The sequence below is a fragment of the Chenopodium album genome, chromosome 6 (genome assembly GCF_948465745.1).
Source record: "Chenopodium album chromosome 6, dcCheAlbu1.1, whole genome shotgun sequence".
Lineage (NCBI taxonomy): Eukaryota > Viridiplantae > Streptophyta > Magnoliopsida > Caryophyllales > Amaranthaceae > Chenopodium > Chenopodium album.
The window spans coordinates 53025444-53052830 of record NC_137839.1 but is presented as its reverse complement, the minus strand read 5'-3'; the positions used below and the strand labels follow the sequence as shown (position 1 = coordinate 53052830).

At 37.2% G+C, this 27387-nt stretch overlaps 1 protein-coding gene, 1 non-coding gene and 1 pseudogene across 2 annotated transcripts; 2 read left to right on the top strand and 1 right to left on the bottom strand.

Annotated features, from left to right (window-relative positions):
- The first annotated feature begins 297 nt into the window (after positions 1-297).
- LOC145637516 (small nucleolar RNA R71) lies at positions 298-403 on the top strand. The gene has a single exon (XR_014114291.1). It is a non-coding gene; the product is annotated as a small nucleolar RNA R71 (small nucleolar RNA).
- An 8849-nt stretch (positions 404-9252) lies between these two features.
- LOC145634898 (SEC12-like protein 1) lies at positions 9253-18497 on the top strand. The gene is made up of 10 exons (XM_081686230.1): positions 9253-9648; positions 9740-9834; positions 13109-13241; positions 13428-13519; positions 14426-14525; positions 14610-14682; positions 14786-14915; positions 15747-15866; positions 17785-17855; positions 17943-18497. Exons 1-10 carry the CDS (start codon positions 9481-9483, stop codon positions 18128-18130), a joined length of 1170 nt encoding a protein of 389 aa, XP_081542356.1. The 5' UTR covers positions 9253-9480; the 3' UTR covers positions 18131-18497.
- Positions 18498-26662: 8165 nt separating this feature from the next.
- On the bottom strand, positions 26663-26758 carry LOC145637416 (small nucleolar RNA R71; annotated as a pseudogene).
- Positions 26759-27387: the final 629 nt, after the last annotated feature.

Genomic DNA, 27387 nt, shown 5'->3' with positions numbered 1-27387 from the left:
GCTTGTGAAGAAGCATTCTCAAGCTTAGCCTTGATAGAAACCACCTCTTTCCCTAAGTTCGAACGTAGTGTGGACAAATTGTTGATGGTGTTGAGTTGATCAATCGAGCCATTTTCGCTTGTCGAATCTATCTCAACTTCTTGCCAATCCATGTAGTTCCTCACTACATCATCTATCACATCCACAACCTCTTCCACCGTCTTGTTCATGATTGGTCCTCCGGCTCCGGGATCAAGACTTGAACTCCCTTGAGAACTCAAACCACCATAAAAAATTTGAATGATTTGGTAAATTGGAATTCCATGGTGAGGACACTCTCTTTGATAATCCTTGTACCTCTCCCATGCTTCATAGAGGCTTTCACTAGTCCTTTGCTTGAAACTTTGAATCAAAGCTCTAGTTTCAGCTGTTTTCTTTTAAGGGAAGAAACGCAAAATAAATTTCTTGGTGACTTCATCCCAAGTTCTCAAGGAATTAGGCTTCACTTCCTTATCAAGCCATTCTTGAGCTCTTCCAATTAGAGAAAAAGGAATTAGCTTTAGCCTTATGAATTCTTGAGCAACCCCATTCACCTTAATTGTGTTGCAATATTTCTCGAACTCCTTAAGATGATTGAGCGGACTTTCATTTGTTCCTCCACTATATTGTCTTCTTTCAATCAAAGTTATCATTGCTGACTTGATTTCAAAATCACTATCCGGGATTAATAATGGAGCAATCCCACTCTCATACTTGTATGCACCCGGAGTGCCCAACTCCTTCAATGTAAGCCTTGGAACTTCTCCCATGTTAACTTGCACAAACAATCTCAAATGAAATTATTAGTAGCACGACTACAAATATAGCCTAAAAGAGAAAAATCTTTTTGTAATTTTGAAATAAAATGAAATAGACTCAACAACAATAGCAAACAACTACGCCATTTCCCGGCAACGACGCCATTTTGACTAAGGGGTGGAGACTAAGTCATTGGACTAATCTTCCCTAGGCCAAACAAAATTTGTAATCACTCAACACAACCTTATAACTAGCATAGGAGTAAGTCGAGGGTCGAACAATTAGGAATGGGAGGTGGTCACCATTGCTAGAGTTAAGCTATTTTGAAGAAGTGAAGTAAGGTGTGTGTACTCTAAAAAAACTAAGAAAACGAGATTTAAAACCAAATATATCAAACACTAGGGTTTATGATAGATCCACATATACATGCAAAAAATACAACTAATCGGGATTGGAATTGACTAAGTCGAGTGCTGCGAGGGAAAATCAATTAAACAATCAAGAGAGTATGATAGGCTATTCTCCTAGAGGTCAAACTAGCGCCAACTACGAGAGACTCTAGCTAGGAACTTCACAAACCAACTCAATCGACAAATGCAAGCCAAAAACTCAATTGTCCGTATCAATGTGAACTCACAATGCAATCTAGTGCAACGATCAAAGTTAGCTACTCTTCAATCGATCACACACATGCACATAATCAATCAACCAATTTAATCACTACATCAACTCCATCAATTTCCCCCAATTAGCATCAATCCATTGCTCATACATGCTTCACTGTTTCCCTATCAAGAAAACTATTCACATTTCATGGAAATCAAGATCAAAACTAAGCTAAACAACAAATTCATCATAATCATATTAATCAAACTAAAATCAATCACAAATCAATCAAAATTGAACAATTAACAAACCAATTGAAATCAAATACTAAAGATTGCATTAAAGTAAAAGAAATCCTTACAAACTTGCTTCAAATCAATGGAGAAAATGCTTAGAAACATCAATCTTCAATCATCAATCAAGAATTTCTCTCTCTACAAAATGATCTAAAATTATACTCTAATTGAATTCTCTCTCTAAGATAATCTAACCTAATTCTTAAAACTAACTCTTCTCCCACTAAAAATAGAAGGGAAATCTATACATAGTAAAAGTAACAAAGAGAAGGTAGTTAGAACGTCCAAAGAGACCCGTACATGCGCGGCCATCTTCAAGGGGGATGCGCGGCCGCTCATAAAAGGGTACGGAACAGAGATCCTGATAGACGCGCCCACGCCCGCGCCCGCGTCACCAGGCTGCGCGACCGCGCTATGGTCGCGCGCGCCCGCGCCTGGGAGAAAGGAAGCCTCCTTCACCTTCGACTTTGCTATTCCTCGTGCGCTCCACTTGATGAACACGGAAGGAGGCAGTCTTCAAATAGCCTCAACAGTGGGTTCAACACCAAGAATGGTGTACCCACTGTAACACCCTAGAAATTCCATTCTTTTAAAATACCTGTTTTGCCCTGTTTAAAAATTTAAATAGGAATATCTAAGATATTACCGCCACCGTGAAAACGGCTAAGGCAACCATCAAAGACACATAGCGGAAGACTAATTTCAAAACCATTCAAAACAAGTTAACTTGAAAAGTCAACCAACGAAAGTAAAATAAAATCATCCTACAACTTGGAACCATTGTAGGCCCTTATTAAAACCGAACCAACTTTAAAGCTTTTGCGTTAGTCATGCATGATAATAATATCATAAATAATTAAAGCATTAAACACATCATATACTTATAGAAACTAGCATGATTCGCTCTTCACTCATGCCCATTCATGAATATGCTTCATCACCTGAAAACCTCCTCTCTACTTGTCCCCACTACTCGCCATTAGAAAATGGGTCGTCGTAGGGCCAAAGTAAAGACATGGCCAAACACACAAACACACACAATCAGCAAAGCTGAGTACATAAGCGTAAATTAACCACACTAACATGCTTTCACCTATCAACACACTTACCTCATTGCACCTATTTACAAGCACACACATCAATAAACAAAACACAATGACTAGACACTAAATAATTCATTTAGCGTTGATTACGCATCGAACGGGTTTCCTCCTACTAACCTCCCCCAAATAAATTGAGGTTAACTGACACAGGAGCTAACCGTGCCAGCGACAAAACCACTCAAAGGTGGCGGAATTCCTGCGCATAATAATAAATAAAAAGGAATGTACAACGTCCTGTACTCCATTAGAAGTTATGGTTAAATATAAAACCCCATAACTCCCCCCATTGTTCATACTCAAGGTATATACGTTCCAAGAGTTTTGGTGCGTAATCTCTTTCACTTTACGTTATTTACCTTTTATTGAACTTGGTGATGACTCTCAAAGCATCAGAAAACAATCAACAATAATTATTCAATCAACCAAACATACCAAATTAATTCTTGAACACTTAGTGACCACATATTATTTAATGTTGAAACCTTTTTAATTCTACCTCAGTGTCAAAGACACCTTAAACGCATAATGCGCCAAAAATCATATCCCTCGGTGTTAAAAACACCTTAAGTGCACAAAGGCACCAACATACAATTTATTCCTTGTGTACATAGACATTTATATAGCTCATTCCTCATGCTTAAAGCATCAATAAAAATTATTTGAACCATAGTAAAATTCCTTTTCAATATTCCTAACATAATTAAACATGTAGTTTAATTAATCATGCATTCTAACATGCCATAAATAAAAGTGTGGTTCAAACACAACATGCCCAAAATATAATTTTCCAACTATTAATTCATCACAAATAATTCATGTTTCACAATTCAATCACCAACACCATTAATTTACAATTCCACACATAAACCTTAGCATGATACTACTTGTAATTGATTGAAATCAAGCCTAGCATGATTCTACATCATCAAAATATGCTAAGTACGCGAACATACCTCAAATAAGCTCTTAAAATAACCGAGTACTCTACAACAATTCTCGAACCAAGTCTCCTACATAAAGGGACAATAATACTATATTAATTACCCTTGTATACATAATTTCCAGCAACTAAAACTCACTTTAAATAACTTATAATAATCTGAAAATTATTTAAAAATCCCTAATTAAACTCCTTTTTAATGGATAATCACACCCTTTTATTAAAAATCACAATTATACTACTTTAAATAAAATTCCAACATTTTAAACTAATCAAAAATCCTTTAAAACTTCATCAAAATACATCTTTATACTTAAATTATCCACAGAAACATTAAATTATCTCTTACCCCTTTTAAACTCAAGGATAAAATTTAAAGCATAAAAAAAAAACTTCGTTAAAAATCAAAAACTGCTCGAAAATCATATGTAGAGGCTGAATTTGGCCACGAGAGGGTGGTGCTCACTACTAAAGATAGCGAGTCTTTCTTAAAACGTTGTTTCCACACGAAAAACACTACTTTTTTTTTTATCAAAATCGGAGGAGTTCTGAACCTGATCGGGATTAAAACGGGATTAATATTAACGAACGGAAATCTAATAATTAAAACATGAATTTACGTGTTCAAAATAATCTGGAATTAAGTTAAACTAATAAGTAGTTATAATCACCAAAATTTCAAAACATCATTACTATAAAAGCCCTAAATTAATTATTCATAAAAACCCTAAAATCATGATTTTCAATAACTAAAAACCCTAGGTTATAAAAATTTACAAAATCTGAAAATTATAAAGTTTAATCATCAAAATACAATTTGATACTAATTAAATTAATTTCAAACAATAAAATTAAAACCCATAAATCAATAATTATAATTACACAAATTAATAAAACAAAGGAGAGAGAAAATAAAACTAACCTTTTTGTGTGGGAAATTTTTGGGGATTCATGGGGTATTTATAGAGTAGAGAGTGTAGGGTTAAATGTGGGCTTATAAAAATGTGGGCTTGAGTTATGGGATAGGGCTTAAGTTATGGGTTTTGGAATGGGTTATTCCAATAAGAGTATGTAGGAATAATTTACATTGCCCAATAATTAATAAACGTTTGGCCCAAAACATATTTTACTTTTATAAACCTTTATATTTAAAATACTTTAACCCTTTAAAATATTTAATTAAAATACTTGAGCCCTTGACAATACATTTTATTAATACTTAAATACTTTATAAAATACATAAAAATACGGGGTATTACACCCACCGCTTGCATGCACGAGCTATAAGACTTGGACTATACACTCCTTCAAACTTAAACTTCAAATGGTAGGCAAGAGGCATCTCAAACGATGTAAAACTTGGGAAGGAGACTCGGGAATCCTCAGATTACGATCATTACCTGAAAAATGAAAGACAACAAGCAAATAAAAGAGAATAACAAAATAAACTAAGAAATGCACAAAAATAGAAAATCAACTAAGAAAATGCAAACTAAGGAAATAAAGAGTAAAACTAAGGAAAAACTAAAGAAAAGAGCTATAAAATAGCATGAATTCCACCCTAAAGAAAACAAAATGAGTGCTATAAATGACACTCATCAAAGTGATTACATCCGGCACAGGCAATGGGAACGTGTAGCCTATTCGGACATGGCCTCTACTCCCACAATGCCGGATAAATTCTCTAACCACTCTCTTTCCCAACATACTAGCTCGGCCAGGACCAGCAGGAGTCAGTTGTTTGTACTCAAACTCTTATTGCAGTTCAAATGTTTCAGTATCAAACACCCTAGAATTTCAATCCTATTCTGCCGCCTCACCCCCCTGTCTACGGACAGTACGGACAATATGGCCGGCTGTTTCTCGTTCGACTCAACACCATATCTGGCCGAAACGGCTGCACAACCTCAGCCTATTGATTGGCAAATGCGCTTGTTAAATCTTGGTGACAAGCCGCCTCCGTTTTCTTAAGAAATTCTCAACTCTCCTCAACCAGCGATGGTGAAAAGTATACTTGTTGGCGCCTATGATGGTACGGGCAACCCCAAGGAACACTTCACTTCGTATCGAAATCTAATGTATTTGCAAAGCGTAGATGACGGGCCACCCTCAAGGGCATGACGCAGGATTGGTTTAACTGCTTGCCAGCCGGGTGCATTAATTACTTCGCTACTCTGAGTTTATTGTTCGTCGGAAACTTTTCTTACAACATTCCCCCAAGGAGGACCAGCCTTAACTTGGCTACAATCGTCCAAGGGACAAATGAAGGGTTGCGCTCGTACGTACAGAGATTTAACCAAGAAAAAGCCCAAAATCATAATATACCGGATGAAATGGCCTAATTGAAATTTCTCCGGGGATTAAGGCATAATGGTTTCAAGTTTTATTTGGTCAGGAAAAAGGTTCGGACATATGCAGGTGTTTCGTAGGAAGCCGAGGCCTATATTGAAGCAACTGATTTTTATTCGCTTACCAAAGCAGAACAGCCGACCAAGGGAGTTGATAAGAAGAAGCAACCTTCTCAACAGGACTCGGCTGGAAAGAAAAAGGAAGGAAACAAATGAAAGGAAGTTTGGGTGGCGGACGATCAACAGCCAAAGTCAAAGAAGGTCAAGACGTACGAACCACAATACGAGTTCACCAAAAATTGTTACTCAATCCTGATGGAATTTAAGGATGAATTTGAGTTTGAAAAGCCCCAACTGATGAGAGGTTCGGCCCAGTACCGCAAAAAAAAAAATATTGTCATTACCATAAGGACGTAGGACATGACACAAATGAATGCATCAACCTGAAAAGATTGTTGGATAAGCTAGCCGAAAAGGGCATGTTGAATTCGTACGTTTTGAAATCAAAGTTCACCTACACTCGGATAGATAACAAGTCCGAGAAGAAAAGGCAAAATGACAAGAAGGAAGATGGAAATAGCACCGATTCTGGTTTAATGGTTGTAATATCAGGCGGCTTTGCTATAGGCAGCCCTACTATGAAAAGAATCAAGAAAGACGCTTGGAAACTTGATAAAGTGATGCATGGTGAAAGGGTGAAGGTTGAACCATTCCCAGAAGTAACGTTAGTGAGGCGGACTGAGGTGAGGTCAAGGTCCTGCACGATGACCCCATGGTATTTATCATGAAGATATCTAATTTAAAAGTCGGTCGGATACTAATAGATACGGGTAGATCGTCCGATATCATCAGCTTGGCCATCCTGAAAATTTTGAGGTTCCTAGAGGACGCTCTCAAAGACATCACCCACCCTTTGGTTGGGTTTGGGGGGAACATCATTCACCCAGTCGGAAAGATAAACTTGCCCATCTACTTTGGGCTGAAGATTAGTGATAGACAATAATTTATACCTTTAATATCATGCCTAGGATCTTGCTAATATTATTATTCTTTAAGATTGAGAATATTATTATTATTATTATGATAATGATTGTTATTATGTTGCTTGATATTATATTTATTATTATTGTTATTGCTTGATCACGCCTTTTATGCATGTTTAAAGGGAATTTGTACTTGCAATCACGCTAAATAAGATAATTAATAATCTTGTTTAGGTTAATATGATTATAATTCAAGTGATCGCCAATAATAGTTTTGTTTGTGCATTAATATTCAACCAACATAGATTAAACAGGTTTAGGATTAATCTATTGATTGTATGTTAGTCAGAAAGCGCACATGAATACGAGAAGAATAAAGTAGAGGCCTATTTTTAGGGCAAGTTCAATCTCTTTTAGGTTTGATTTGTACCTTCATCCCCGAACTTCCAGTCATGGTTCTAGGCCTATTGGAGTTAACGATCTCCTGGATTGTTAAGGGGTGTAACCTTCACCCTGTGAACGGTTTACAAGTTCCTAAAACGGTTTACAAGGTACTTTTGAATCAGTGCGAGACGACAGAGCTGTCGCCTGGCACTGCCCTTGTCGTATGACGCTGAATCCTGTCGTTGGCGACATGCGGTATTTTATTCAGAATATGACTTGCTTTGATCCTGTGCTATTTTTTCTATAAATAGGGGTCGTATCTCCCTGTTTTTCATCATTCACAACCATCATCTCTCTCTATTCTCTCTCTAAAAGCTAGAAGCTTTCTCTCTCTCTAAAATTTTTCTAAACCTTCCCTCTCTCAAAATTCCACATTCATTAGTGATAGACACACCTACCCAAGTTTGAAGTTGTCTTTCGCGCTAGACGTGAAAGGTATAAAAAAGAACCTTCTAGATATTCGTAGAAGATTAAAATCAATCCTAATATCTTTAGGAATAATAATTAATAGGCCCTCCTCTAGATCATTGGGCCTAATTTAATTTAATCCATAACTTCCTCATTATTCATTGAAATTGGGCTTATAATATATCATTAGAAAACTCTTTTCGAGCCCAATCCAACTACACTATTATTGGACCCTTATCATGGACCAAATCAAATTGAACCGGCTATTTTCATAAATAGGGTAAGAAAAGAAATATTTTGAAAACAAAAAGAGAAACATTGTAATAAAAACATCCTCATCATTAGACTTTTCACACTTTCACTTCATTCGATAATCAAATGACGTGAAAGGTATTTATCATTGGGTTTGGTTTTGGGGAGACACATTTGGGTGTCTACAGAAGCCCCCACTTTGACCGAGTTTGGAGAAACGCAAGTTTTGAAAACAAAAGTCAAAGTAGCGATAGGGACGGAGAATGATTCAGAACGTTCTGCAATCCTCAATCATTCTTGTAACGCCGATACCTGCAAACTAGCGTTAGTTAAACAGATAAAAGAGTTAAGAAACACATATTTTGCACCGTCGAGTACACGTCTCCGAAGCAACCGATTTGTTGCTTGACGATCTTCCTCAAGCTAGGAAATATCGCTTGAAGACTGCTCCGCTTGTAACTGCCTTCAATTTTCGCTGTGATAGTCTTCCGCAAGCTAGGGAACACCATCGAAGATTGCTCCGCTTGTAGCCATCCTCAGTTGTTTGTGACAACTCTCCGCAAGCTAAGGAACGCCGTCGAAGATAACTCCGCTTGTAGCCATCTTCAGTTGTTGTGACAAATCTCCGCAAGCTAGGGAATGTCGTCGAAGACCATTCTGCTTGTAACGATCCTCAGTTTTGTTGTGATAATATTCCGAAGAAAATTACCGAAGACCACTGCTTGTTGAATCTCAATGCTTGAACGTTGCTGCTGTGATATTTGCTGAAATTACCGCGGTGCCAGTATGTTGGCGCATTTTGCTGCTTGTGATAAACAAATTTGTTTCTCCTTGTAAGCAATTAGGGCTTATACTATGTTAATTAGATAAACTTATTCCGTTACTTAACAATTAACCAAAAATTGTATAACAACTAGTAGAACAACTAACAAGTCAATCTTTCCATAACAAGGCATCAATTATTCAAGGAAAAGATAAAAATTAAAAATCTTTGAAGGGAATCAATAATCCCGAATATCCGAAGCACATTGTTAAACCCAGCCATGCAATGCATCCCTTAATCTATAAATTATCCATCTATCCGTTGACATTTGACTCTCTCTTAATATACCCACTTGCCATTATCATCTTCATTAGCTGTAGTCGTTGAAGCTTAAAATATCGCAATACTCACGTCCGTACTAGGCCCCACTTTCCCTCCTTCCTCCTCTAATACAAAAACTCTCGCAAATCCCACTTTTATTTTTCACAAACCGCTGAAGAAAATAGAGTTTTTGTGAAGTGGGGTTTTGTCTTTGATTAATTTACGGAAGGTGTTGATCAATGGAGTTGCAAAACGTTGGAATTGTTAGCTGTGGGAAGTGGATTAAGCGCCCAGAAAAAGCTAATTTGGTGGTTTTGGGAAAATCTTATAAATCATCTTCTGCAAAATCAAAGCTTGAGATTTTCTCCTTTGATTCTAAGACCCTTTCTCTCTCTTCTTCTCCATTGGTATGATTCGATATTTTATTTTAATTTTAAATTTTGATGGGGTTGATCATACTTATTCTGAAATTGAATTTTGGGTTGTTATGTTTTTCAGGCTGAATATGAAATTGAAGATGGAGAGCCAATTTGCATTGCGGTGCACCCAAATGGGGATCAAATCATTTGTGCTACTTCTTCTGGTGATTGCAAGTATTGTCTATAATCTTTTTCTTTTTTTTTTGTCATCACTTTTAATTTCAGTTTTAGCTATGATTTGACGGTTTGATGCATTTTTGGCTTATGGAAGGTTAATGGGTAATTGATAGAACAGGGTTTGAATCTGTCTTTGTTGCGAACTCGTAGAAATTGTACTTGAACTACTTTTATTCATTACTCATTAGTATAGTCCATATATATGTATGATATGCTATATTTGTTTGAATATTGTTCTAAATATATGATATGCTATATTTGTTTGAGTATTGTTTAGGCGTAAGTAGATTAATCTTGGTTGACCATGATTGTGAGAGTCATTAATTTTAGTGTTAGCTGTTGTAGGGAAGTGGGCCTTCTTTTTGTGGGGTAGTAGGGGGGTTATTCGGGTAGGGAAGTGGTCGTCTACTCGTATAGTCTATATATATGTAAAGATATCAAAGGCAGTTTGCTAATTTAGCTGGTATGTAAGATGGAGGGGAGAGATATTGGACTCAAACAAAAAGGAGATGGAAGAAGGGAAGACAATTAAAATTAGAAGATGATTGAGAGAAGATCCCTTATTCAACAATTTGCAGTAGTAAGTAATTTTTGTTCAAAGGTTTGGTTGCATAATTGTTGTGTTTGATTAGGATAGGCCGTTAGTACTATTAAGACCTGTGCAGAGCATGCTCATACTCAAGATTAGTGATGTTGTTTGAAAGTCTTGTGGATTTAGTAATATAAAGTGCCATTGAATCTGTAAAAAAAATCTGGCAAGATGAAGCTTTCGAAGTCTCCAATTATCCCTGAAAATGTAAAATTTTTTTATTTAAAAATTTAGCGAGACTTATGGAGTTGATGTGCTCAAGTTATTAGTTTACTGATCCTATTTTCTATACATATAGAGCAGGAGTGGTGCAAAGCCTTTCAAACAGACCCATGCTTGATATTATCTTCTTAAATTATTTTGATCCTTGGTCTTGCCCTACAAATCAGGCTTACTCAAAAGTGATAGCAAATACATGTAAGTGGGCATAATGGTTTGAACTTCATCAACAAAAGGCAGCTTGCTCAAAGCACTAGTCTGCTTTTTGCAATGTGTAAATGGGCCTGATTTTTCTCCACAAAATTCTTTCCCTGATATGATTTTCATTGAATAAAATCCTGGCGTTGCCAGTTTTGTTATGTCTAACTACCCTTTAAACTTTTCTTCTTGTTTTCCTCCAGTAATTTTTGTTTAAGAAACATCTTGCACATCAGATTTTGTGCATTTTCTTTCTATCCAAATTTCCATGTAGATCATTACATTTTTTATGTTTCCTTTCATCTTCCATGATATGCTTGTAGACTCAGATATTCAATTGTAGAGGCCATGCCGTTGTAAGTTTGTTATGTGTGGAAAGTAACTTAATTTATCGTTGGGGTTTTATGAGTTTCTGAGTAAATGAACTTCCTACGATTTTGTGTTCAACTAGTGGCATTCCATGGATAATACCGAACTTAAACACTGCTATCTTGAACTTTTGGTAATAGAGACTTTATGACTGATGACTACATTGAGAACCCAAATTTTGGTTATTTTGAAGTTTATGCTTATTGCTTGTCTCCTTTAATCCTTTTCCTATCTCTCCTGAGTCTCTCCAATGTGATCCTCTTCACTGAAGACGACAACAACATTAAAAATTGAAGCCTTAATCCCCAAGATGGGGTCGGCTATACAAACCAACATTTTGTCTACTGAACTTGTCAACCATGATCCTTTCCTTCCATACCTTTCTTACATGCTCCTCCAAACCCAACTATTTCATGTCCTTCTCAACTTCTTCCATCCATGTCATGTTTGGTCTTCACCGACTTCTTCTAAAATCCCCTGGATCCTAGCCCTCTACTTTCCTTATTGATGTGTATTACATGCCCAAACCAACACATTCGGTTCTTCCCTATATTATCCTCAATGTTTACAACTCCAACTTTCCTCCTAATATCTTCATTTCTAATTTTATCCTTTAAGGTGTTCTTACACATCCATCTTAACATACACATCTTTGCTACTCTATCTTCCTAATATGATTGTTTGTGAAAGCCCAACATCCTGACCCATAAAAACTCTGGTCTAATAGCCGTCCGATAAAAATTTCTGTTTAACATCAAATGTATGCTACAGTCACACAATACCTAGTTGCCATTCTCCATTTGAGCTAACCGGACTTAATCCTGTGGGTTACATCTTGGTCTACATTCTTCTACATAATTGACCTAAGGTATTTTAAACTACTCATTCATGGGCACCTCCTTAGCATCCAAGTTACTATATCCCCGCTTGACTTCCTCCTAGTGCTAAAACTACATTTTATGTACTTAGTCTTGCTCCGACTTAGTCTAGACCCCCAAGATTCTACATTCTGCCTGCGTTGCTCCAATTTGGAGCCTCTTTAAAGACAACAGGGTAATAATGCTGATGTTGTATTTCAAGATGTCAAGGTATAAACTTTTGAGGATAATTTGAAAGGTTTAAAACTTAGTTTGGTTAATGCTAGACAATCAAGCCAATCAAGGTCTCAAAAATAATGCCAAGGACTAAAAAAAAAGGGATTTATCTGGTTAGTAGATGGAGCTATTCAAAATAGATGCGAAGGAAACATATTGATGTGGTACTCTATAATTCAAATAATTTACAAATCAGTTGATTCTCAAGCCTCCTTTGATTCATATCGAAATAAAGTTTTTGAAAAGAAGAATGACATATCAGTTAGTTCATGAAACAAAATATCCTACTCTGACATCTGAATTATCATTTAAAAAAAAAAAATGGCAAAAGCTTAGGGCTTTAGTCCACCCCCTCCCCAAATGTTTGCATACAATGAAGTAGATTTTAACTAATACTCAATATTATTCTCTGAATTTTTGTAACCATATAATTTATTACCATGTCCAAAAGAGCATACTATGATCTGTAATTACCCCGTCAAAACAATACCCATAGTACATTTGCATCCCAAACTTACTAGTTTAACCATGCTTCTTAATGAGAAGATTTGATATTTTGTTTTCAAGAGCTCTGTCATTGGCCCTTTAACCTTCCACTAAAGACCTTACTCACCATTGTCAGTAGAAGCTAAACTCTGATATGGAGTATTATGAAGAGCAAGGTTCTCAATCAAATTCACTTTGGACTCCGTTTACCATGCACATGAAACAGCTTCCTTCTATGAACACTTTAAAAATGCAGTTCAGCTATTTTTTCACTTAATTTTTAAGAAGTATTTAACTTTTTGTGTACAAACTGCAGATTATTTGAATTGTGTACTCAAGAAACTTCTGTGAAACTGTTGCCTAAAGAAGCACCATCTCTACAAGGTGTTGGACTGCAAACTTGTATAGAGTTTAGCGTTGATGGATGCAAACTTGGTTGTGGTGGAGAGGTAAGATGTTTATGACTCTATGGAATCTGATTTGAAGAAGTGAATGAAAAGGGGCAAGTTTGTGTGGTCTAGTTTTATTGATGCTTGCTTTTCTTCACTCTCTTTTTCCTAGCAAAATAATACATATGCTGTTCTTTTTCCTTTACTTTAATCCCACATTACCTAATTTACTCTTCTCTCATTCAGGATGGGCATCTAAGAATCTTAGAGTGGCCTAGCTTGCGAATAATTCTTGATGAACCAAATGCTCAAAAGTCCTTTCGGGATATGGATTTCAGGTGACAATAAATTCCATATATTTAATATCCTTATTTGGTTTTGAATCCCATTCAAGTAATTAGTACTTAGTTGTGCACTTAGAGTAGATTGGTAGATAGATTGTTGTTGGATAAAGGAACCCGATTTATTTGCCGCCAAGTGGTTGGCGGTTACAGTTATTTAATGAAAATTTTGTTTATATTATATTATTTTTATTTTTTAATACTCCTATGAGTGAAGAATAATGTCGTCACCTGATATTTCCTCTTTCAGATTTTTCAATGCTTCCTCTTTTTCCTTTGTCTTCCAATTCCTAATCTGATTAATCATAAAAATGTATGTCAAGCATTGCAAACATGTCAAATTGACTGGGGTACTTTAAAAATTCATAAAGATCTTTTAATTGCTTTAATGGGTTGGTATTCATGATGTAAGTTATATATTGAAACTTTTATATACATGGCCACATAAAATATTATGCTATTGCTATACATTTATGAGAGACTGGGTGTTTCTTTCCGAAGATAACTAGCTTTCAGTTGTGGATATGACCCCAGCAAAGCAGATTCTTATATTTTAATAAAGCAAGGGCCTTCAGTAAATCATAATTAGGCTCCTTGTTATGTCTCTTCCATGTTTTCATCCATAACCAGGATAACTTTACAGTTGTCTCTTGTTAGGCTCTTAGCGTTACTAACTGACTGCCAACTTCTGGTATGTATTGGATTCTGTTTGTAATGCTTATTGGAAAACAGTAAAAGTTGGCTTGATGATGCGTAGGTTTTGTAATATGAGTAATATATTTGGCTTATACATCGATTTTTTTACAGTACAATCTGGTGTGGTTTTATCATTGAAGCCCCTTTTTATAGTTTTACTTGGAACAATCAATTAAACAATGTACTTCTGTTGTTGTTGTCTTTCAGCCTAGACTCTGAGTTCTTAGCCTCAACTTCTACTGATGGTTCAGCAAGAGTTTGGAATGCAAACGATGGAGTAACTGTGGCAACCTTGAAACGAGATTCAGTAAACCACTCGATTTAGTCTTAATTATTCATATGTGCTGACTTTTGATAACTTGGGCTGATGATATGTAAGTTTCTTGTGCAGAATGAAAAGATTGAATTATGTTGCTTCTCGAAGGATGGAACTAAACCTTTTCTGTTTTGCACTGTTCAAAGAGGTAAATAAGCTTCTAGGTGATGCAGAGTTATTTACTTTTTTTGTGAAAATTTTTCTTAAATTATCTGTAGTTGTAAACTAAAATAGAATTTGTCTAAATACAGCTAAGGCTAAGGCTAAACCGATGACTGTTGTTTGGGACATGAGTACTTGGAATAGAATTGGTTATAAGGTACTGCTTGCAAAGCCTGCTTCGGTGTTAACCACCAGCCAAGATGGAAAATATCTTGCCTTGTAAGGACCTAAACTCTAAAGAATTCTCACATACATCTGAGCTTCACATCAAATTGCTATGCGCTTTCTGTTTTTTCATGTATTGGTTCAATTATCATCTGATGGATTTTACTCTTACTGTCTCTGTTTGTTATAGCCTAGTTCCATCTAGCTTTCTATTTTATGTAACTATGTACAAGTACTTTTTCAATATGATACTATTTAGGAGGCAGAGATCATGCTTGTATGCTTTTAGATTTTGTTTACTTTTCTTAAAGGAAGCATGCTTCAAATCAGTTCTGTTCCTGGTAAATACTTCCTCCGTTTTTTTTAGTTGACACATTTCTTTAGTCACATTTGCCAATGAACAATTTCAACCATTCATATCTTTAATTACCGATAAGCAAAAATTATGAAAAGTTGATATTTTGAAAATATATATCGTGATGAATCTAACAAGAACCCACATGACTATATTTTTCAGTATGTATAAAGCACAAAACTTGGTCAAAGGGGAGTATGTGAATAGTGCTAAAGTCAAAAGGTGTCAACTTAAAAAAAAAAAACCGAGGTAGTATTGATTAGAAAACTACAATATGTCAAAAGCTTATCCTTACAATTTGGAGACTCTTTGCCTCATTTCAATACATAAATAGTGTCGCATTGAACATTAATATAGCCCGTCGTCTCCCTCATTAAACTTTAGAGAGCTGAGTCAAAGCAAATAATGCTGAGCAAAAGAGTAATTCCGGTAGCAGTATAAAGTATTGTGTTCTATTGTTTTGTTGACATGCTTGTTGGGGGTTTAACTGATGATTTTCCTTCAAATACTATTTTTTTCTTTTTTGACAGGGGAAGTAAAGATGGTGATGTGTGTGTGGTTGAAGTAAAAACAATGAGGATCAGTCACTGGAGTAAGAGGTTGCACCCGGGTACATCCATTGCAGCACTGGAGTTTTGTCCAAGTGAAAGGTAGCTTAAAGTTCAATGTTTATATATGACTCTGCTGTTGTAGTTGCTGATGCCTGATAGTATGTTTATGAACTTTTTCCAATTTATGATTTACTTTGTCCTCTTTCTTGTAAATCTTCAAGTGTATCATCTTATCTTAGTAGCTGCATTATAGCTCAGTACCCAGATGAAGTATAGAAAGGGTCATGTAGGCATCAAATAAAAGGAATTTGGTTTAGAGTGTATTTGGTAAATATATGGTAAATTGCTGTGGATGGGTGCAGGGATTGATTCGAATAAAGCTAAAGAAATGTCACTTTGAATTTCAAACTTGTCCTTTTTTATTCTTCACAAAAAAGTAGGCATTGTTATGACATGTTCAAAGCCTTTTTCCAATTTGTTCTGAATGCTATTAATTTGTTCTTTGCTTACTCAATATGCCAGCCCCTTTTGTTACCCTCACAGACTTGTACTGTTAGTATGTTACCCATAAAGATAGTTAAAAGATTTTGAAATATTACAACATGAGGCATTAACCTGTCTAGTTTCTTGGCCTTTGCAACCCTTTGAAATTTTTGCGGGTTCTGCACCCTCTTATTATTGGAGTGTCTTTAAACATACATCTTGCACTTTCCATGCAGACCCTTTCTAGTAGGCACTTCCATAATCAACCTTCTAGGATGTTAAGAGGGTAGATTTGTGTTGGATGTGTGCAGGGAAGTGACAAGATATGATGGTTAGATTGTGAATTGCCAAGGGTGTTGGAGATTGATATAAAACCATGGATTCGGGGAAGTAAGCCCTTTTGGCCTTATAGAGCTCCTAGAAGAGAGCTTCTTTATAGACTAGCTTGCTTTAAATCTCGATCTCATGCAATTCTTGCTTGACAAGTGACGTAAAAATGATTTTTTTAATAAAAATTCAGAAACACCAAGAAGAAATTCTGAGGAAAAGGAATATGATGAGTTCAGTGGCGGAGCCACCCTTGTGTACTGTAGGTCACGTGACCTAGCACAAAAACAGAGAAGGTTTAAATATTAAATATTGCAACTAGTAATGATATGTACTCCGTAGTCCAATGGTGGAGGCTTCATATTTTTAGACTAAAGTTACTGGTTCGACTCCTAGGGGAAGCTACTTTCCTTCCTTTTTTCTTGCATTAAGAAGATGTAATATATAAACATTTAACAATGCAATTATACAAGTAATTGCTTAGTGTTGTAATGGTGGGAGGCATTGTATTTTTTGCCAAAGGTTATGGGTATGACTCCTAAGGACAACGGTTTTTTTTTTTTTTTTTTTTTTTTTTTTTTTTCCTTTTTACATATATCTACCACTACCTACTTAGTTCTCAAACTGGTACATTGTTAAAGTCATTGTTCGAAATTTTTTTGGTAGTTTCATTAGTGACTTGTCATTATCCTTCTCCTTCCCCGTAACATTTAATATTTTTGGAATGTCTTTTTTTAGAAAATTTTTTGGTAGTTTCATTAGTGACATGTCATTATCCTTCTCCTTCCCCGTAACATTTAATATTTTTGGAATGTCTTTTTTTAATTAACTTTTAGAATATTAATGCATTAATTATGATTGGTATGCGGTCGATGGGCAACGGTGACCTAGCACCCGTAAAATCCTGGATCCGCCACTGGATGAGTTGCATTGCCGGATCTTTGTTAGGTTCTTAGGAGGCAAGGACTTCACATCTATAGTTGTAAATACATTTAAAGGCCTAGTTTAAGAGAAAGTTTTTACTGCTATGTACTTTTGATGCTAGAATATGTCATTCTCATTTATAGCTGTAAATACATGCCTCGAAGTTCACCTTGTTCAAATGACCTGATTCTGTTAAGGGGAGTAGTAATTGTTTTGATCTTCAACTTGGCTGCCTTGCAATTGTGTTGCTTGTTGACATGTTTATCTGACATTGTATTTCCAGGGTTGTACTTACAACTACTAAAGAATGGGGCGCTAAGGTGACACAGCTAACTGTTCCTGTAGAATGGAAAGGTCGACCTTTCTCTCAATAATGCATTCCCAAGTTTTTCATAAATGGCGCTAAGGCGACGGTGCTAACATTCATGTCTCTTTTTGCAGATTGGCAGATCTATGGACTCCTGCTTGCTATGCTTTTGATTTCTGCAATAGCCTTTTATATCTTCTACGTGATGTCCGATTCATTTTGGCAGCATCCTGAGACATATCAGCCCTCTACATCGCACATCGATTCCCTTCTAGGAGACCAACTTTCATCTGAGGATCCATTTGGGCCACTCGATTTGTGATACTTGCTTCGAATATCGTAGTGTTTTGGGGTGCAACCAGGTTGAACCATCTTTTTGCAGTCTTAATTGGCGAGGTTACAGAACTTACAGTTTACACTGCTCTCCTTACTCTGCAGTTCTAGCAAGGCAAGGTAGCAAAGTTGATAATTTCAATCTTACATTTTATTCATAATTTTTTTTCTATTTTTTATTTTTATTTAATTGTCCACTCTTCCATAGGACACCAATGTATTGGTTTCTGAATATTAAAAATTACTTACCTGTAACTCTTAAATATGTATCCAATTTTAGGGGTGCTATTAGGATACATATACAAAATATATTTCTATTACTCTGCAAACTTTTTATACAGAATAGTACTTTTGCATCTGTGCTTACCTGCTATTCGCCACAAATTTTAAATCATTCATGTCATATAATAAGAACTACATTAAGTTCATGTTTGGTTCGTAGAAACCGAACGACCATTCTTGTGGTGGTACACTGGTACGGAAGGCATGGACTCCACGAACGTCCTACGCCCCCTTGTTAGTAAGGCAGGGAAATGGATACAAATAACCAAATCCGTTACTGACTGTTTGGTTTGGTAGCACATACATCTGAATCCGTTTGCACACGGTAATGCAATCCGGCCAAATTAAGCCGCTCCCTCCCCTGCGGTAGCAGTTATTCCTACTCTCCTCTAAGCTCTAACCCAAAAGGTTGCGATGAGTCAAAAAATGCTCACTACTCACTCTCCTCTTTCTCATTGCTAAGTCCAAATGTCAAAAATCATTCTTTTTTTTCATCTTTTTAAATGTGGAAGATTGTGAATTTAGGGGGTGTTTGGTACGAGTATATCGAAGGTAGGAAACGGATTCATGAAATCCAATCCATTACCTATTGTTTGCTTTAATGGGTATGGTAACGATTACCGTTTCTTGCGGGTAATTGAATCCTCCAGATTGTTTTCCTTTCTTATCCCTGGTAACAGATCACGTTACCTGCTGATGCTTCCCTCATTCATTACTTTCTACTTCTTATCCTCACATGCTCACATGGCACATCCTCATATCTTCACTTCCAAATACCAACTCTCTCTTCCAAAAATTTCTATCAAAATAACAATGATTTTTGGTGAAATTATCACTGCCCAAAAATCCCAAAAAAAAAAAAAAAAAAAAAGAGTGAAATTATTCAATGTTTGCAAGAGCTAAAGCAATCAATGGTGTAATTCTCTTCTTCTTCATCATCTTTATTCAATATTTCAAAATTTGAATCTATTTTGCCTTTATATTTGCCAAGTAACAAATCTTTGAATTATTTGTGTAATTTCATAATTGATTCTAATAATATTTCAATGAAATATTCAAAATTCTACACTGAAGTTTTTGGAACAATTTCTGCAATCTTCGAATCATATTGTTTTAGAAATGAAGTAAAATTTAGCTTCAATTTTTCATTCAACAAAATTCATATCAATTTGATTTTTTTTTATTTTTGGTAATGATAAGAATGAAAATGCAAGGATGTCTAATTTTTAATTTTTTTTTCCTGGAGGAAATATGCGTAACATAAATTTTTTTCTTAATTTGATATATTTTCCAGAGTTAAAAATTCCTTTATTCAAGATATTTGTATAACTTCCTTCAGCTTTTATGAAAAAGACGTACAAAATTTGCTAGAAAAAGAATTGATAAATAAGAAATGATTTCTTTCCATCATTGACTATACCAAACAATTGGTAGTAAAGGATTGACTTATAATTGTTTCCATTCCATTTCAATACCAAACAACTGATAAAAGTAACATTTATCGTTACCCTTTCTCCTTCTCAACAAATTCCTTTCCATTCCGTTTACGCTTATTATACCAAACACCCCCTTAATATTTGCTAAAAATATTATTGACAGCAATAGAAAGTTAGATTATGAATCAGTCTCATAATCAAACCAGACAACTCATAACAATCATGCTTATTGTTACCTTTGCCTGCTCTTATTTGATACCATTCCATTCTATTTCCTATGTTCATAACAAACACACCCTATTTTAAATCATTCATGTCATCGTTTCCCTTTGGTTTTTTTTTCTTACCTTACTCCTTATTACCCCATGCAAACTACATACAGCAATATCTTCTTTTTATTATCTTACACAAAAGAGAAAGGTACGGAGGGATTGCTAGGGGCAATATAGTCCATTACCATGGCTGAAACTTTGGTTCGATAAAAACTCAACAATAATCGACAAGAAGATGATTTATATCACACAGATAACATACTAGTTTTCATAAACAACTAATTTGTGACTCGGGTGATGCCCCGGTTTTTTATTTGATAATTGTGGATGCAAACTTAAATAGTTATTAGCCTTTTATCGTTCATAATAAATTTATGTTGGTACAATATTTCTTAATTATGTTTAAAATTTGAATTCGGACAATTTCAATGCACAAGAGTCAATTATTCGAAGATTGGATGAATGAGAATTGTTCAATATAATACATTCCCACATTAAAATCAAACAGTGTAAAACTATTGTATCTTTAAATGTCTTGGTTAATACAAAAGAGATTAAGAAAAGAAAAGAAAAGTCACTAGTTACAATTAGTCAAATATGAAAGGTATAGAAATAATGGTTTCAATTAGTTTAGGGAAAGGATAAAAGCCACCAATTACAAAATCTAAACACAAATGAGAACTGTTTGAGTAAAATTACCCAGGCCACGTGGCCCTATCAGAAGGTGACACATGTAACCCTAGAAGATGTTCAAAGTGGAACTATCCCCAATTACGTGTCCCTCTTAGTCATTTGGAAACGGTGACCTTCCTAGCCTAAATCTCGAGAAAGCTGAAAAATGGTGCAGCTCATCTGTCCTAGGTTTCCGTAACTTAGGCAAGGGCACAAATCCCAAGGACCTTATAAATAGGGAGATTCCCCCTTTTCAGAGGCACATTCATTTATCATAACACCTAAGTTCTCTCCCATCATTGAAAACACCAGATCTAGGAATTCGAGAAGATCTTACTTTAACCGTTTCGCACCTTTTTACATTCTTCGAACACGTTCTAACTTGATCCTCAGAGGCGGAACTCCAACCACCCGGAGTCTTCGTTGTTTTGCAGGTACAACAACAGGATTCCAATCTTGGTTTCGTGACTATCCTGAGGGACCAGAAAACCCCAAAACATTTGGCGTTGTCTATGGGGAGAATACCTCTAAGATGGTTTCAGAGTCTGTACCGCCTCCTGAACCCAACCGGCCTACGACAAATGGAGACGTCTATTCAGACCATGATACAGACAACGACGTTGAAGTCGAAACGCATGTGGCCCCTGATGGGTCACTCATTTGTAAACGCCATCGTCCTAAGGATAGACTGGAACAGGGCGAAAATCAAGCTGGTATGAGTAAATCATCCGAATAGCCAATTGGGGATACCTAGGCGGTAAGAGGAAAGGCTCTCGTCACCAGAGATAAAATCATAAAATTCATGACTAGTTTCAAAGGGGAGATCAAAGACTTGATAAACAAGAGGACGACTGGCTCTAACAAGGGTTAGTCGGGTAAAAAATCTCCTCATGCTGAGTTGAAAAAGTCATTTAGGGACCGGCAGCCTACTCCACACCCCACTACTAAGGAGAAGGCTCGGACCTTGATTGATTGGTCCAAGGTTCGTCTACCCTGGATGGGCACGATGAAAGTCATCAGGCAAATATAGCTGGATTGCAGCAAAAAATCATTCTCTAATGCTCGACATATCATCGAGCAAAAGAGAAACCAACAGTTGTCTGACTTGGCTTCCACGTCGACCTCCCCAGACAGCTTCAAGAATACCTAAGAAAGGTATTCCCAGTCAATACATGAGAGCCAAACAGGCGGCCAGTCCGTCCATACAGGCCCTCAAATGATTAGCTTAGCCCCGTATGTGCCTCAGATGCCATATGGGCCATATGCTCAACCTTACATGCAACTGAACCTCTTCAGAGGTCAGGCGACATTCAACGTCTAACCTTTGGACTGGTAGCTCCATCTATTGAGACTTGGTGAACAACCCTCTGCGTTCACTAAGGAGAAAACTGAGGCGGCACCGCCTGCCAAGGTTAAGAATATCATGGTGAGTACCTATGACGGTACCACTAACCTAGAAGACCACCTAATGGCCTACACCAACCTCGTGTACCTACAAGGGTTGGATGACGTCAGCTGGTGAAGGTGCTTCCCGACTATATTAAAGGGAATCGCCCAATAATGGTTTGGCAACTTGCCGGCCGGATGTATTGACAGCTTTAAGAGGCTTGCCTTCTTGTTTGCTTCTAACTTCTCAATGAACATCCTTGCCAAGAAAATAAGTCTCGACTTGAGCACAATAAAGTAAGGAAAGAGAGAAGGGCTTTGTTCATATGTTAAGCGGTTCAATCTGGTGAGAAGCCAGATTCAAGGACTATTTAACGAGGTTTCTTACATGGACTTCTTCAAGGGTCTCAAAGACAGGTCAATTTTTAAGTTCGACCTTGTCAGAAAGAGAGTTTTCACTCTCCAAGAGGCCAGGAGGCACTAATGGAGGCAAAAGCCTATATACAGGCAATGGATCTCTGTTCTCCCAACAATCATTCAAACTCTAATAAGTCTGACAAAAAAAAGAGAGTCGGCCTGCTTAGCTGTCTCAGAAGGATGAAGATAGCAAGAAGAGAAAAGAAATCTGGGCGGTTGATGATTCTGATCAGCCGTTCTAGAAGAAGAAAAAAGAGTTTAAACCATACAAACCCAAGTGCAAGTTTTTACAAAGACTGCTACTCCATCCTCATGGAGATCAATGATCGGGTGATCATTGAGAAGCCTGCTGCTATGAAAGGTTCCTCAAAAAATCGGAACAAAAACAAGTACTACTACTTCCATGAGGATATTGGCCACGACACCTACGACTATTATAGCCCCAAGCGGCTGTTAGACCGTATGGCTGATCAGAGGGTGTTAAAGTCTAACATCCTTAAGTCCAAGGTTACTCTGAAGACAAACCCAGGGCAGCCATTCAAAAAGACTGCCCAGCCTACTAGTAGTTCAGACACTGACAAAGAGCCAGTCTACACAATACATGCGGCTTTAATGGAGGGGGGCCTATAATTCGGGGCACTTAGGATCATCTGAGGAAGATGGATGTTAATTCTTCTGACGACGCCTACCAGCACATTTCTGGTCATCATCACTGAAAAGGACTGGGGCATTGTTCCCCGGTCGCATGATGACCCAATCGTCATCGAATGTAAGGTTTCCAACCAGTTGGTTGGCCGGATCAGATCTTGATAGATATTGGTAGCTCGTCTGACATCATCAGCTACAAGTGCTTATCCAAGCTGAAGTATAAGTCCGACAACATGCACAAGGTCACTCATCCTCTAGTTGGCTTAGCGGGGGGGGGGGGATTTGTGCACCTAGTCGGTCGGATATATTGATCTACCCATCCAGCTAGGAGAGAAGGGAAAAGGACGCCACATGGTCGTTCGGTTCTTGGTCGTTGAGGAGCTGACCAGCTACAACCTCATTTTGGGTCATCCAACTCTAAACGAGTTCAAGGCCATCATTATCCCATCCATCATGCAGCTGAAGTTTGAAAGGACTGATGGTTCTATTGGCTCCCTGAATGGGGAACAAAACACGGCCATGAAGTGTTATCTCTCTAACGTCAAGTCAACAGTGGCCGCAGCCAGCCAGGGTGAGGATCCAATAGACCTTGACGATGTCAAGGATCCCAAACCAACCGCACTAGTAGCCGAAAAGAAAAGGAAAGTTGATCAGCTGGTGGTAGTGAAAAAAGAGAAGTAATAGCAATCACAGGGGAACGGTCAGATGAACTTCATCCCCAGACGGCTGGTGAGTATATTGATATTTCTCTGAACGACAGCCGTCCAGAGTACATCCGTCCAGAGTGTGCTGTTAAGGTCGGGATGACTGCTTTTGTAAGGATGGGTGCATATTTGCACAACCTCTGAAAGAATTTGAAGACATTTTTGCCTTTAAAGTGGATGAGATGTCAGGCATCAGCCCGGATGTTGCTATCTACAAACTCACTGTGGATCCAAAAAAGAATCCTATCAGGCAGAAGAAAAGAAATCACAGCGAGGAAAAAAGTCAGGCGACAGCTGCCAAGGTTAAAAGATGTTAGACACTACGTTCAATCGGCCATGTAACTTCCCTTATTGGGTTGCGAATGTTGTGCTTGTGAAGAAGCTAAATGGTACCATGCGCATGTGTTTTGATTATATTGACTTGAATAAGACATGTCCAAAGAACAGTTACCTTCTTCCAAAGATCGACAGTCTGGTCGACTCTACAGCCGGGCATGCCTTGATGAGTTTCATGAACACCTATTCAGGCTTCCATCAGATCCCCCCTGTGGAATATAGATCAATAAAACATGTCTTTTATCACTAGTCAGGGGTAATTATGTTATACTGTGATGCCTTTTGGCTTGAAGAATGGTGATGAGTGTCATTTATGGCACTCATTTAGCTTCTTTTAGGATGGTTTTACATTATTTTTTTGCATCTCTTTTATCTCCTTTTCTCTAGTTTTGCTTATATTTTCCTTACTTTGCATTTTCCTTAGATGTTTTCCCATTTTCTTGCTTTACTAGTTTAATTTTCATTTTTCTTCTTTACTTGTTTGATCATCTTTGATTATAGGAAGTTGGCGATGTTCGAGAGCCTCAAGGGCATTCTTAATGGAGTTTTCAAGCCAAAAGATGTCACATTTTCTCCATTAGAAGCCTAAAAGCAAAGGAGTCCGAGAGCATGTTCTTTAAGGTTGCCCCCTCATACCGTGTGGGCATGAAAGAGTGGCTTCGAACCCACCAAAAGTGCTCTAACGTAATGCCTATTTCATCGGAGATCATCCGGAGCTCACGGGCTCAAACTCGGCCACACAAGGATAGCTCCCTTGCTCTAATGGCGTGGGCATGCTAGAGAGGAGTGGCCGCGCCAGGCACCTGCACGGCCGCGCGTGAGCCTGGAGCGGCCGCACCACTCTCTTCTCTCCATTCCTTACCCATTTTGTAGCGGTCGCACAATGGAGTGAGAGACTACGCTATTTGAGGTCCTTTTAAGACGTCTAACTAACTACCCTTTAGTTAGTTTTACTATACATAGATATTCATTCATTTTTAGAAAGGGAATTAATCTTTGTTTTAGAATTTTATTAGATTTTTAGAGAGAGAAACTCTTGATTTGGTGATATTGTTCTTAGATTTTAGAGAGAGAAACTTGGTGTTTGATGATTGAGATATGGAGATCTTCATTCGTCTTTGATATTGATCAAGGTTTTGTAAGAATCCTTTACTTTTCAATGCAATTTGATGTTTGATTTTGTTATATTGTTAAATTTGATTTGTTCAGCTTGAATTTGATTGTTGAAGTTTTAATTACAATGTTAAGGATGAGTTTTATGATTACTTTTGTTATGCATTTGAATTTCACCATGATTAGTGAGTAGTTGATTTGCTAGGGAATGTGGTGAAGCATGTATTGGTGATAATCTAATGGTAATTTGGGGTTTTTGATTGATTTGTTGATGTGATTAAATTGGTTAATGAAATTTGTGCATGTGCTTTGTTTGAAGAGTAGTAGCTAACCTTGATGATCATGCTAGATTGCATAATAGCATTCAATGACACGAACAATAAATTTAGATGCTATTATTATCGACTGATCTCGATTTGTAGTCATTTGTAGAGACATCTAGCTTGAACCTAGGAGATAGCCTATTGAGTGATCTTGATTGCTTATTCCGTTTTCCATCGCATCGCTTAGTTGATTGAATTCTCTCGAATTAGCAAGATTGTTATCAATGCATGTGGATCCTAAGTTCCCTAGTGTTTTGATATTTGATTTTGTATGATTCATTTGAGTAGTGTAGACCAACCCGGTCCCTTAGTGTTCGAAATAGCTTAGCATAAACCTCAGTACTCTCGCCTTCCCTTGGGATTCGACCTAGACTTACCCTATATTTTTGTATGTGTAGGGCATGAGATTGAATTTTAGTGCCATTTAATCCGGAAATTGAGAGAACCATAACAAGGATAAGGGTTGCTAATCGTTTCTCAAGTCCAAGTTCCCAAGAGAGGAAATCCATCAAGAAAGAGAAGAAGAAGAACGAGGAAGCATGGGAGCTAATCCAAGGGTAGCTTTGAAGGAGTTGGGAACTCTCGGAGCTTATAGGTTTTAAAGTGAGATTGCTCCACCAACGACACCGGCAAATGATTTCGAGATAAGGCCGACAATGATCACTTTGATAGAGAGGCGTCAATATAGTGGTGCAAAGCATGAGAGCCCTCTCAACCACCTTAAGGAATTTGAGAAATATTGCAACACAATCAAGGTGAACGGGGTTTTTCGAGAATTCATCCTCCTTAAAAATTTCCCTTTCTCTCTTATTGGACGAGCTTTAGAGTGGCTATAAAAGGAGGTGAAGCCTAATTCTTTGAGAACGTGGGATGAAGTTACGAAGGAATTTTTATCTTGTTTCTATCCACAAAAGAAAACGGCCGAAGCAAGAGCCCTCATAAAGTTTCAAGAAAAAGTTGAGTGAAAGCCTTTATGAGGCATGGGAAAGGTACAAGGAGTATCAAAGAGAGTGCCCACACCATGGGATTCCTACCCATCAAATCATTCAAATTTTCTGTGGATGTTTAAGTCCTCAAGGAAAGTCTTCTTTGGATGTCAGTGGCCCTATCATGAACAAAATGGAGGATGAAGTGGTGGATCTCATTGAGGATGTGGTGAGATACCGCATGGATTAGCAAGAAGGTGAGAGATAGTCGACAAGCAAAAGTGGTTCAACGGTTTATTCAATCGACTATCTCAACGCCATCAACAATTTATCCTCACAAATCTCAAACATGAGAAAGGAGATGACCTCAATTAAGGCAAAGCTTGAGAGTGCTTCTTCAAAAGCACCTATTATCCCCCCCCCCCACAATAAGGGGAGAGGTACATCTTCTAACTCTACTCCTCTTTCAACTTCAAGTAGTATGCCAAGTGGATATGTGTTTTGTGATGTTTGTGGGTCATATGACCATGATTCTTCTAGTTGTCCACATGCATTTGAGAGTTGTAGTGATGGTGAGAATAATGAGTGTAAGCAAGTGAATTTTGTTTCTAACAACAACAATGGACAAAGATTTGATAATCCAAGGAACTTTGGGAATAGGAATTCTCACCAACAAGGGAATGTTGACAACTATGAAAATGGTGGTTATAGGAACCAAGGAAACCAAAATT